At 41.5% G+C, this 12,674-nt stretch overlaps 1 protein-coding gene across 1 annotated transcript in view; it reads left to right on the top strand.

The window, feature by feature from the left end:
- The window catches only part of cttnbp2 (cortactin binding protein 2), a 98,361-nt gene extending 86,714 nt beyond the window's left edge, over nucleotides 1–11,647 (top strand). The window contains exons 12-23 of the mRNA XM_031736290.2: nucleotides 93–172; nucleotides 861–947; nucleotides 2,016–2,115; nucleotides 2,421–2,597; nucleotides 3,596–3,768; nucleotides 4,088–4,266; nucleotides 5,211–5,446; nucleotides 5,576–5,767; nucleotides 6,838–6,889; nucleotides 7,097–7,196; nucleotides 8,698–8,811; nucleotides 10,177–11,647. Of these exons, the coding sequence (XP_031592150.1) occupies nucleotides 93–172; nucleotides 861–947; nucleotides 2,016–2,115; nucleotides 2,421–2,597; nucleotides 3,596–3,768; nucleotides 4,088–4,266; nucleotides 5,211–5,446; nucleotides 5,576–5,767; nucleotides 6,838–6,889; nucleotides 7,097–7,196; nucleotides 8,698–8,811; nucleotides 10,177–10,533 (1,847 nt within the window). The 3' untranslated portion in view covers nucleotides 10,534–11,647. The remainder of the gene's footprint in view (nucleotides 1–92; nucleotides 173–860; nucleotides 948–2,015; nucleotides 2,116–2,420; nucleotides 2,598–3,595; nucleotides 3,769–4,087; nucleotides 4,267–5,210; nucleotides 5,447–5,575; nucleotides 5,768–6,837; nucleotides 6,890–7,096; nucleotides 7,197–8,697; nucleotides 8,812–10,176) is intronic.
- The last annotated feature ends 1,027 nt before the right edge of the window (nucleotides 11,648–12,674 follow it).

Here is a 12,674-nt window from a genome sequence, read left to right as displayed (position 1 = left end):
ACCTTGAGGTTCCTCTATGCGAGCTGACACTGAGCATGTAAAGCAGATTGGATTTGAGGATTTATTTGTGCGTCTGTGGGGTTTTCTGACAGGTCTGTCTGAGTCATGCCTCGATGAATTGGCTCTGGAATCCCTCTTCCCCCTGCCGCTGCTGCACAACTATGTCCGCCTGGTAAGCGCGCACATTGCACACATTTATGCAAACACACACAAAGGAGTGTGAGGGATTGGGGGGATTTGGTGAGTGAGGTGCTGGAAAAATACAGAGGAAGTGACACACCATTAGTGAGAGAGAAGGCAAAGAAAGAGGAGTGGGTGATGGACAGATGAAAGGAAATGGAGGGCGTGATTTTCTAGCAGCTATGCTGCCCCCTGCTGGCTGCATCAAAAGCAGGCATTTTGTCATCACAGATGTTTGTTTTAAAAAGAGGGGAAAGGAGATAATCGCATGTGTAGATAAAAGAAATAGTGGCAGAACCCCATGTACAGGCAAAAGAATTTAAATGCTTAGATTCCTCCAGCAGCTTTTTTGATAGAAAAGGCTGCTGGTCGTGGTGTAATGGTGTGGGGTATGTCTCCACAGCCTACCTGAGTATTGTCGCTGATCATCTCTATCCCTTTATGACCACAGTGTACCCATCTGCCAGCAGGACGATATATTAGTCACTCAAACTGGTGTCTTGAATGTGACAGTGAGTTGACTGTGTTCAAATGGCCCCCGCAGTCACCAGATCTCAATCCAATTGGAATTGTTATTAAATGCTGGTCAGCAGGATTAAATGTAGACAGACTGTCATTTTATCACATTATTCTCTCTTCTTGTCAGCTCAGTCTTTGCCTGTTTCTGTGTCTGTGTTTAGGTGGAGCAGTATGGTAACCTCATCTTTCATGGGCTTCAGGGCAGCTGTCAGGAGTACATCGCCAGTCTGGTTGCTCACTACATCAAGGTACCACGGCTTAAACGCTGTTTCGGAGAGCTGCGCTCTCAAAGAAGTGCTACGATCCAATCTTAAAACCTGACCACTGTGTGTGTTTAGCCAGTCATGTGAAGGGAGGGGGTAGTGTTGAACAGCTGAATGGGTGAGAGAACATGGTCTTACTTTGAAGTAAAGTTTCATGAAAGCAAATTCATTCATACCTGAGGTGTAATCATGAGTTTCTTCCATGTCAGGGAGTGCTGAGGTTTAAGTCTGAGGAAAGTCTTCTAGTTTACATCTTTAAACAAAGTTGCATTTGGCTCTGTTGCACAGGCTGATGCAATGAAACCGAAATTGCTGGCAAACAGTAATGCAATGTCTCATTACAACATGATGAAACACACCAAAGGCTAGCCACTGGTCCTTCCCACAGGCCACAGATTTAATAGGAATAGGGGGCAACTCACACAGTGGAACTCAAATTCATCATCAGTGATGCTTTTTTTTTTTTTTTTTTTTTTTTTTTTTAATAATTTTTAAATATTTGGCCAGCACACGGGCAAAAACAGTTTGAATCACTGCTGCTTTCAGATTGACATGCTAGTCTGGTAATGGCATCAAACTGTGTTTTCCACATGCACACAAAAGAAGATGTGGCTGCATGAAAAAATAAGGTTAGGTTGAAGAATTGTGAATTAGGAACAGAAGCCGAACTGTCCGACTGTTAAACTAGAAAGTGAAATTCTCACTCATAAGAACGGCGTTAACCATTACCTACATAAACATGGGGGATCTGTGTAAACGAAAGCCCTGTGCAGTTTATTCATTTACTTATTGATTTCTTTTTTTTAATATCAATCTGTGTATTATACTGATATGCCACGATATTAAAAAAGCAAATAAAGGACAGAATATCTTTGATAGCTCTGATGTGGAAAAGCCCTTTTTTCTCATTCAGAATTTCCTCCTGCTCCATTTCACTCGGCACATAGTAACAGTACATTTCCTTTGTTTCCATGACAACGGGCTCCCTTCTTACCTCTTTGTGTTTCTTCACTCATCTCCCCCCACCCCACCTCTTCTTTGTATCTCCATCAGTCGAAGCAGAAGGCAGGAGGGCTCAGCTGTGACGTGGTGAGGGTGGAGGTGGAAGAGAGCCTGACCAAAGAGCATCTGCTTGAGACTTTCATCAGCTGTGGTAGGAAAACACACGAGCAGACACACCCACGGAAAGCTTCATATTTGAAAGTCATGGTTTAATTTAATCAGCTACATTTATTGCACAAAAGAAAATTGTTTCTGTCTCTTTATGGTTGATTCTGGAAGGGTCAGGTGGGGGGAAATCACTCATTTTTCCACTCTCAAAGTGCCTCAGATCAACTCACAGAAATACAGCGATTTAAAGCAGTGACAACATTTAGGATCGTGCACTTTCCCCAGTCTTTGTATTGATGGTGCTTTATGTTGTATTGCTGTTTATTTTCCTTCCTCCTCTTCTTCCAGGTTTCCTGGTGCCAGCTGTGGGGTCAGGGGTCAGCCTACCAGCTCGACATACTGATCACTGTGTGATAGTCCTGCTGGAAGGACTGGAGAAAGCTGCATCCCTAACAGGCCTGCTCGGAGACCTCTGCCACAGTCTGGACAGTAGGAGCGCTGCTTCATCACTGGTCCTGAACACTGGTATGGCTGCAGACAGAGTCTGTAGCACAGATACAGACAGCGTAGTAAAGCACACACACGTAAGGTCTGGTGTCTCACACATGGGCGGAGGAAAATTTAATCTCAAATGTTTAGTCCCACTGCTGTTTGAAATTTGGTACCAAGAGGCACAAAAAGCCTCTTGAATCCACATTCTAAGCCCAGCAGTAAGTCCACTGATTTTGGAGGGGGGTATGAGTTTATATGGGATCAACTTCTTATTTGGTCAGTCTCAACTGCTGACGTTGGCCAAGCTAAATTACAAAGCTTATGAGTTCTCGTTGAAGGGCATGTCCAAGGCGCCAAAAGTTTCAATCAGAGCTCTGTCATTGCAGCTTGCAGCTGTAATTTTAATTTGTTTTGTACAAGAGTCTGTGCTCTTCGGTAAATAGGAAGTCTTAAGTGGGATTTATAGTCCTGCAAATGTGTCCGTCTGTGCACAGCTTTTGGTCAGACAGAGGGGGAAGAGGGGTTTTCACCCATGCGAGACACGCAGCGGCGCACTCTTTCAAGATCCTGACTGCATGCCGCTGGAAGCGGATGACATATGCAACTGCCTAACTTTGATTGGTAGGTAAGTGGGCCAGAATAGACCAGATAGCGATAGTGGAGTTCACCGTGAACGGCAAAAAAGCGTAAAAGATCATAAAATAAAGCATGGAAAGCACAGACAGTGACTGCAGTGGACACTTTTCATTGTTTTTAACACTTCAGCTCTTTGTATGTTCGAACTTCATTCTGCGGCTGACTCACGGACCACAGACTGGTTGTAGGACATACTTTGTACACCACCTCCATCTGACAACAGAGCTCACTGCAGGCAGACAGGCAGGCCCTAGAGTGGAGTGGACAGCAAACGCACTCCCTGTGCTCGACCATAAAACCATAAAATCTGACGATAATAACAACAATATAAGAGACTGACCAGGAAGATGATGCCAAATAAATCGGCTTTTTTGTTTTGTCCTTCTTTCCCTCAGGTCCCCACCACTTCCGAGAGGGGAACTTTCTGATTGCAACATTATCGAAGCCCCGCCTGCAGGGAGCAGAGCTTCGTCTCCAGCAGCATTTCCGCTGGGTCACTTTTCGTTGGGATCAGGAGCCACTGCACGGCCTGCTGGGAAGGCACCTCCGCAAAAAGCTGCTTCACAAGGTCAGACAGAGGTTTAGCTGCAGCTGCCAGAGAGACTCCAGCATTTTTGTGGACGGCCAGTTCAGCTTTGTTTTAATCACAACCAAAATCTTCTTTTTTTTTTTTCCACCTGTTATCCCAAACAAGCTCAAACGTTAGAAATGGATCATTAAGAGTAACACAGGGAGACGTGATCAAAAGCACAGTAGAACTGTTCACAGGAAACCCAGTCTGTGATATTCCTTCCCATATGTCCTTTTGATATTTCACTTTAGCCACATGGTGTTTTATCATAAGAGCAGAACATATTCAGTTCTGTTGCCCTCCTTCTTTCCCCCAGATGGGGACTGGACTTTGGTCTCCTGATGGCGTCATGGAGCGGTTGGTGTTGTGGGTGAGCCAGGTTTGGCAGCAGCTCAATGCCTGTCTGTCCCGTCTGGGGACCCATGAGGCTTTGCTGGGCCCGCAGCTCTTCCTGTCCTGCCCTGTGGTCCTAAACAACGCGCAGGCCATTGTAAGGTGTGTGAACGTGTCTCTATCTAGAAAAAAGTAATAGTTTGTTTCCAGTGCACATTTGTGAAGTGAAGGAGTTATGGGATTTGAATTAAAGCGGAAAGCCTGCACTGTTGATTGTTTGACCTGTACAGAGGCACAGACATAAGAAAATGTTCAAAAAATTAGATCTAACTGAATACATACTATTATACAGGTTTTTTATAATGGTGCATTATAGGATGAAAAGGACAAAGTTTTTTTTTTTTTACATTGATAGTAATGCTTAATTATTTACAGTATGATGAAAATATTAGTAAAACGATATCAGTATATCATTTTCTTAAGTATTTTAGTTATTGTTAATAATCAGAATCAGTGTTATTGTCTATTCCTTATGTTGCCACAGGAAATATTTCCCTGTTCTTTGTGCTAAAACATGGTGGAGCTGAGGGTCTGTCAGCAGTTCGATTTAGCTCCTCTTCATCTGACTGTCACTGATTATATGTCATCTGTCTATATATTTATCATGCAGTTAATTAACGGGTGTAGATGATTTCATTATAAAGAAATGAGCAAGACAAAAGTGAAAAATACAAAATGCAAATTTAAGGGGGTGAGGGTAGTTTAATTTGCTGCGATGAAAAACACAAAATCAGTGAATATTTGTACATAATTGACTGAATTACTTAGTAGATGTGTTGAAAATGAGCTTTTAGTTGATTTGGTTATGTTTTAAAAAAGTGCTGCTTGTTCTGCACATTTCTTTTAATTTTTCCTAAAGGTTTATGATTGTTTCCATACCTTCATTATTGATAAATGAACACTCTAAACTGAACTGAAACAACCTCAGTGCTGACCAGATAATCTGCGGCGAGAGGAAAAAGATCAGGAAACGACTTCAGGGAAGAACTACGAAGTGTGTGTGTGCTTGGAAGCTTACATGTTTGCGTGTGTGCACATACGTGCAGGTGGCTGGCACGTCTCTGGAATGCTGTGGTCGTCCCCCGTGTAGAAGAAGCCATCATCTCCCGGGTAACAGCCAAGCGCTCCTCCTCCTCCACCTCTCACTCTCCAGCCCCCTCATCACAACGACCGTGTCTTAGCAACTGTGGGCTGAGTGCTGGACAACAGGCTGTGGTGAAAGCCGCTCTCAGCATCCTGGTCAACAAGGCTGTACTCCTGGGATGCCCCCTGCCTCGACACGGTGCGTGTGCATCACATGTGATGTTTAGCTGTTGATTCGCTCGAGTTCCAAAAGGAAATAAGTGAGCAGGGAAAAACCTGGCATGAGATTAAAAATGTACTGATGGACATTGTTTCCCTTATTCCTCAGAAATCGACAGATACCTGCTAGAGTTTCAGGGTGGCATGTTCCCTCTGTCAGCTGTTGGCCCCTATAAAGGAAGTGTGGGTGGCGGAGGAGGTAGAAGGGGACGGGACAGTGGCAAGTTGAGACGGTCCAACACCAGCCCTCGGAAGAAGGGAAGCCCTGCCTTAAATTGGAGCAGCGGTTCCTTCAGAGAGGGTAAGAATGCTGCTCTGCATTGGATCACGATCAACACAGCTGGTGTCTCCTTGGTTAAAAAACTAACTCCACCTCAGTAATGTTGCTTTAGAACAGCTGCATCAGTATTTCAGACTATAACAATGCATTTGTACTTGTGGGAATATTCCTTTAAAAATCTCTCTTTTTTAGGGGGGTAGTTTTACTTGGATAATGTAAAGGTTTTAAGGCGTGATTGCATTCTTTAAGTGTTAACTAAAACTGGACCATAACAGTAAGGTAGCTGGTGGCACCACCTGGCACCTGCTTTCGGATGCATGCTGTTGTTTCTAACTTTGTTATCTACTCCAACCGTTTACCTTTGCTTTTGTCCAGGTTGCCGCTGTAAATGCTTTTTTGACAATTTTCCTAATTAAATAGAGGTTACTGGTGCCATCGTCTGGTACAAACTGGTATTAGATGAAAGTGTGGCCCAACCCAAGTGCAGTTGATATCTCTTCACCACAACACATAAATGTTTTTGACATTGAGTCATAGTGGTTATTTCTTCACATTCAGACAGCTTTAATTATTTTGGAAGGTTTAAAGTGTTTTAAATGTAAAACCTTCTGGATGTAACAGAGCATTGAAAGTCCTCAGATACTTAAGATAAAACATTTTTTCAGTCACATATGAAGAGCTTCTGACAATACGATGGGTGCTGGTAACCATCGTGTAAGGCGTAAAGGGTTAGATTTAGACATTTGAAAGCGCCAATTAAGGACACATGTCTTCAATCTCCACAAGGTGGCACTGTTTACCAGCCCTTTTTGCTGCCTGCCTCTTTCTTTTCTCCTTTTTACTCAGGAGAAACGACAAATTCTCATCAGTTATATTTGAAAGCAAGTTGTTTCTAATTAAAACTGTTGGTAGAAGGTCTGTTTGTGTCCACACGCACAGTTTCTGTACTCATCAGTTCACCTTCTGAGTATCTATAGATAAGCCTTTTTAATAAAAACCCCAGGCTTTTGGCTCTGTTCCTGTTGCCATTTAAGTGAACTGCCCTTTTTCATGTCGTATGAATAAAGCTGTATATGAATCTATGATTTCAGGTTCTCTGTCGAGCTCTGACGTCAGCTTGATCTCCAATGGCAAAGTCCAGAGGTTGGTTCTGTGTCTGATTAATATAAATGTGCAGCAGTGGTAATAGCATTAGCATCAGTAAATTATATTAATATGTGGACAGACATACCTGCAAACTTATTTTAATAAATAGCTTAATTAAGTAGTTGTTACAGTATGTTAGGTGCCCTTGCATATATATATTTTTTAAATTATTATTAAATGTTTTTATTTTTACATTTTTTTTAGACAGCCCGAAGGTCTGTCTGTTTTCTCTGATGATGAGACCGATTTGATCAGAGAACTGCAGACGATGTGCTCCAGCAAATCTGAGCCAGACATCACTAAGGTACTCGCACTCCCACCTTTCTGCACACACTCATTGACCCAATGGATTTACTCTGAACTTGAAAGAGAAGTTTCAATGCTGGGAAGTCAGTTATATTATCAATCCAGTGGAAAAGTGCAGTTAACAGGGATTTATGACCAGTTGTCTAAGTTATCTGAAAACAGAAGATCCTACAACAAACAAAATACTTTGTGATCTGCTGCTTCCAAGGACGTTCCAAAGGCTGCTGCTGTGTTTCACCAGCTTCAGTAAACCCACCGAATCGCTCTTATTTGTCATGTCTGAAAAAGTTGTTTTTTTTTGGGGGGGGGGGTTACTTTCAGTGTTCCAAGAGAAGTTGTCAGCCACCTCATGTGTAAATCCACAGAAACACAAATACTTTAATAGCATCATAACGTGGACGTGTTTATGTCGGTAAAACCAAAATCCTTCTGGAAAACAGAACTCGGAGATCTGTGCAGCAGTTCAGCGCAGTGATCTTTACGCTCTTATAACTCCTGGATTTGAAATGTCATCTGCTGATTTTTGACCCAAGTATGTTTTAAAAACTTTAACTGTACTTCCCACCACTTCAGTAAGAACCTAAAGTTCACTGCACTGACGTATAGATCGCTGCTGAGTGACCAGACTGGTATTTAATGCTAAAAATGATCTGGATGAATTAAAATCAATTTAAATATAAGGATTGTTTTGAATTCTTGCAGTGAGTGACTGGTTAAAGTGTGGAACTCATGGAGGACATGAGATACTGTGTTTCCTGCCTAGAAACACTCTGCCAGGCCTTTCCTGTCGCTGCCTTCAGTTGTTGCTTGTTTCTGCTCTCTGCAGTAACAGTGCAAAGCATGTTCTATTGGTTTGAGATCAGGTGACTTACTCGGCCATTGAAGAATATCGTATTTTTTTGGCTTATAAAACTTTTGGGTTGCTTTTGTACATGTTTTGGGTCATTATCCATTTCCACTGTGGAGCACTGTCTGATCAGTATTGCAGCATTTGGCTGAATGTTAGCAGAGAGTAATTGCCCTGAACACTAAAGAAATCCTCCTGCTACTTCTGTAAGCACTCACATCATTACACATTAGTGGTCCAGTTCCACTGGCAAGCGTACACGTTTCCTCCCTCATGCTGGACAGATAATGTGGTATTCTTTGAATCATGAGCCGTTCCTCTTCTTCTCCATACTTATCAGAAAGCTGATGTGAAAGCTACGTTTATTGTTGTTTTGCAGCATAATGATAACCTCCATCTTTCTGGACATCATATTTAGAATTCCCATGAAAACATACCGAATGCAAGCTCGACACTTGGAATCACTCCAGAAACTCAAGATATATGTAATTTGGCCTCACCTGACCATAAAACTGCTGGTCAGTCAGTTGTCCAGCGACTTTTGAGCTTGTGAAAATGGCTGTGTAGAAAAGTAGGGGGGAAAGTAAAAACTCTTGTTACACTCGTCCAGGTATGAGCTGCTGCTTGAAGTACTCTCCTCTTCCTCTCACAGATCTCTCACACCAAAGATGACATGATCCTGTTCTCCAGCTTGCCCAGAGAAGCAGTGCTCCCGCGAAAGGCCGAGCAGGAAACCGCAGTCCAGCAACGACCACAGATGGAAAGAGTAAGAGGCAAAGACGATTAGCAGCTTAGCACCATGATAAATATTAATTGTTGTAAATAGCATCACAAAGCAATGAATACATTAGCCTGTAAGTCAAACTGTAGTGATGGTTTGATATTTAACGAGACCTGTTCCAGCTAATTTCCAACTCTCTAGTTTTGTTCTTGGACTCAACTAAACCAGCCTTGCACAATTAACAGTTGTAATTAATCCTTTATTTATCTTTAAAGTTGTAATTAATGCTTTATTTATCTCAACTCACTGAAACATTTAGCTCTTCTCCTTTTAAACCTTGACTATAACTTTTGGCCCTCCAGTGATTCTAAATGGTATTGCAGCAGGTGCTTTTGCAAAGATATGAGTTTTCCCATTTTTCTTCAACCACCATCAAACAACACACACACAAAATCCTTCTGTGTCCATATCTACTCCTGTTTTACCTGCTATGTTCGAGGCACCTAATTTTACAAAGAGGAAGGTGGAAAGGAGAATCCATGAGTGTGTTCTTGGTTTATATTAGCAATCCCTCAATGGCTCGTACTTGTTTGCCTGCTAACCTTACGGTCACATGACTTGGCATAACTTATGCCAACACGCAAGTGGGTTTTTTTTTGGTTTTTTTCGCTGGTCAGTGTTTGTTTGTGGCTGTTTTTTGTGCTTAATAATCGTTTTCAGGCTGTTTGAGGTTGTCATCAATCATTAGCAAAGGTGTTTATGTGTCCTCCGTGCCAGCTTACTGAATTTTTGAAGCTGATACTTGTGCTAACCACTTCGGGGTTTGTTTGCATAATTACTGATATGGACTTTTAATTGACATTTTCTTAGCTAATGAGCAAGTGGAAAAGAGCATGATAATCCCCCCCCTTTTTTTTTTAAACTCAACAGGAAACTGTTCATAGAGGTGTCCCAGACTTCTAAAGTCTATGGGACACAGCAAGCACAGCTGTCGCCCTCTGGTGGCCTTCGCACAGAATGCAGATTTAAGGCGCCGAGGCATTAGCTTTGTGTTTCCAACCAGGAAGCCATCTTTTATTAAAGTCTATGGTGTCAGCAGTGAAAGAAAGACTTATGGGCAGGTAGTCTAAATGTTGATAATGACATCCACTCTTCTTGATGGAAGACAGAGAAAGAGTAGAAAACAGTGTCTGAATGTAGCCGTCTGAATCCTGAGCTTTTGGCTTGCTCTTGCTGCTAATCCTTTTGCGTCTACTACACCACAAACAGGTTACTTATAACTAGAAGTAGTACGAAACAGTAATTTGATTACGTTTCAGATCTCCTCTGTAATTTCCTGCATTATTACCCACACCAGTTTTGTCCACCGACATGAAAACATTAAAGCTGGCTCAATCTTTGTTCCCGCAGACTGTCAGTCAGTCCAGCCGCAGCTCCAACCAGGCGTCAGTCCAGAGCAGCGATCGACGATCGGGCCCACGTGTCAAATCACAGCTCCCCATTGCCAGCAGCCGAGGGCAGCACACCCGAGTCTCTGCGGCCGCCCCAAGCAGCAGCAATAACAATAATGGCAGCAACAGCCCCAGCCGAATCCAGACGCCCCACAGCCGCAGCAGAACTACAAACAGCAGCACCAACAGCAGAACAAAGCAGGCTCCACCCAGCAGCAGCAGCAGCAACAACAACTACTACAGCAACATTGACAACAACAACCAATCACATGAGGAGATCTGGATTCTCCATAGAGACCTGCATGAAAACAAGTAGACATTTTCCTCCCTCCTCCTCCCACGATTCCTCCCGTCATGATGTAAAGACTAGGTACCTGACAACCTTTGACTCTTAGTATTTGTACCTGTTACTAGTACTTGTTACACTGTAATACAGTTGTGTACTTGGGGACCATAGTTTCATTCTATTACAGTATTTGAATTATGTGATTGCTTGGGGTTAAAGAAAAGTGGCTTCTCGCGTGTGGGAAACAACACAAGGTAATGCAGCAGGTTGTTGTACTGTTGCCTTAATTCCAGTGCAGCAACCTGCAGCGAGTACGCGACAGTATTCAGAGACGGGTTAAGAATCGACTCACTTATAGTATTTAACCTGCCTCGAAACAGTCCTGGCACAGTATTCTTGTGTACTTAAAGTGAAATGCTGTACTTTTGAAGCCACTGAGTGTTTTTGGATCAAAGAAAGAAATAAGCAGGTTTTTCTTTTTCTTTTGTTTTTGAATTTTTTTTGTTTTTGGTATTAAGTATCTTGAAATATTCACGTGTTTTATCTTTAAATAGTTGCAAGGTTGGTTAAAATACTGTTGAAATTAATCAGGGTTTTACCAAATATTTGTACATAAGAATTAGTAAGTCTAAATGCTCTATAGATCGGTGTATGTGGTATGTGGATGCTTGTACAGTGATTTAAATCTTAAAGCAAAACAGCTGAGAAAAACAGGCAACTTGTATATAGTGTTTGTAAATTGAGTTTTGGTTCTGAGCCCTTCACTTGTTTCATAGTGAAGGAGGCTGTGGCAATAAGTAATAGAACTGTATAAATACAGGATGTCCTCTGTCAATTGTAAGCCATAATAAATATTTTAAAAGCTCATCAGTTACCCCTGACTCGTGTTCAGCTGAGCCCCAGCTGATCCCCAGATCTGTAATTCACTTTTTATTCACGCTTCCCATTATTACTGTGTGCGTTTTTTATTTTTAAGGACATGTTTTATTGGAAGCGTTTATGTACATATATATAAATATATCTATACATATGTACAGGAGAGATTTTAGGCAACATATGATTTTGATCTGTACGATAGCTGTTTGAAGTTTAAAGAATTGTCTTTTTTGTCAAGCACAAAAATTAAACACGGCACTGTCGAAACCCCGTCAGCCTTTCTCATTCTTTATTTTATTTTTTTTAATCTACATTTTTAAAAACTGGCACATTCCTGAGTCAAAGGACTTAACAGTTCACCAAACATTTAATAAAATATGGTGAATTGTGACATTTTAATCTCAAGTATCAAGTGTTTTTTTTAATATTATTCTGAATATTTAATATTTTAACACCTCTCCTGGCTATTCATTATTTACTTATGTTGATTTGTCCTAATAGTTGTTGGGCTATTTACAAGATGATGAGTACTAGTAGATGTTTGAAAACTACTACTGCTATATGTGTTCCCAAAGTCACATTTAGTGAGATTTCTGTGTGGTTTATGGTTTTTAAATCTTCTGTGTGTGTTTGTAAATCTGGGTTATCCAGAAAACATTAGCTAACCACATGTAATTGACACGTTTTTAACCATTTAGTTTGTGGTTTCTATTTTTAATCACATGGTTTCAAAACAAACATGACTCATCCACAAGTTTCAAAACAGGACTTTGGAGCTACGTCCATCTTTTATATGATCCATGGTTAATACCAGGACAGTTCAGCTTTAGGCAATGACTCAGCAATATAATGCATAGAAACTTTTGGACATGTCTCAAGATTGAAAATTCTTTATTGTCATTGTAAAAAAAAAAGTTTACAATGAAATTGATTTTTGTTTTTAAACCAGTCCTATAAGTCCTATTGTTTTATTTCTTTTATTATCCAATCCATCCAAGGCCAGGCTAAAGAGGCTGGTTTTTCAGGAGTGATTTAAAAACAGGCAGAGACGAAGCCTGTCTAATCTCTAGAGGGAGATCATTCCACAGTTTGGAGCTGCTACAGCAGAAGCACGATCTCCTCCAAGTTTACGCTCTGTCCCGGGTACATTCAGTTACAGCTGATCAGCTGACCTGAGAGAGCGGGTGGGTGTATAAGGCTGTTGCAGCTCAGAGAGATAAGATGGGCTAGGCCATGGACGGCTTTCAAAGCAAATAAAATAACTTTAAAATGAATCCTAAAAGAAACGGGCAGCA

This window comes from Oreochromis aureus, linkage group 7 (assembly GCF_013358895.1).
Source record: "Oreochromis aureus strain Israel breed Guangdong linkage group 7, ZZ_aureus, whole genome shotgun sequence".
NCBI lineage: Eukaryota > Metazoa > Chordata > Actinopteri > Cichliformes > Cichlidae > Oreochromis > Oreochromis aureus.
This window is presented reverse-complemented; position numbering and strand designations above follow the sequence as displayed.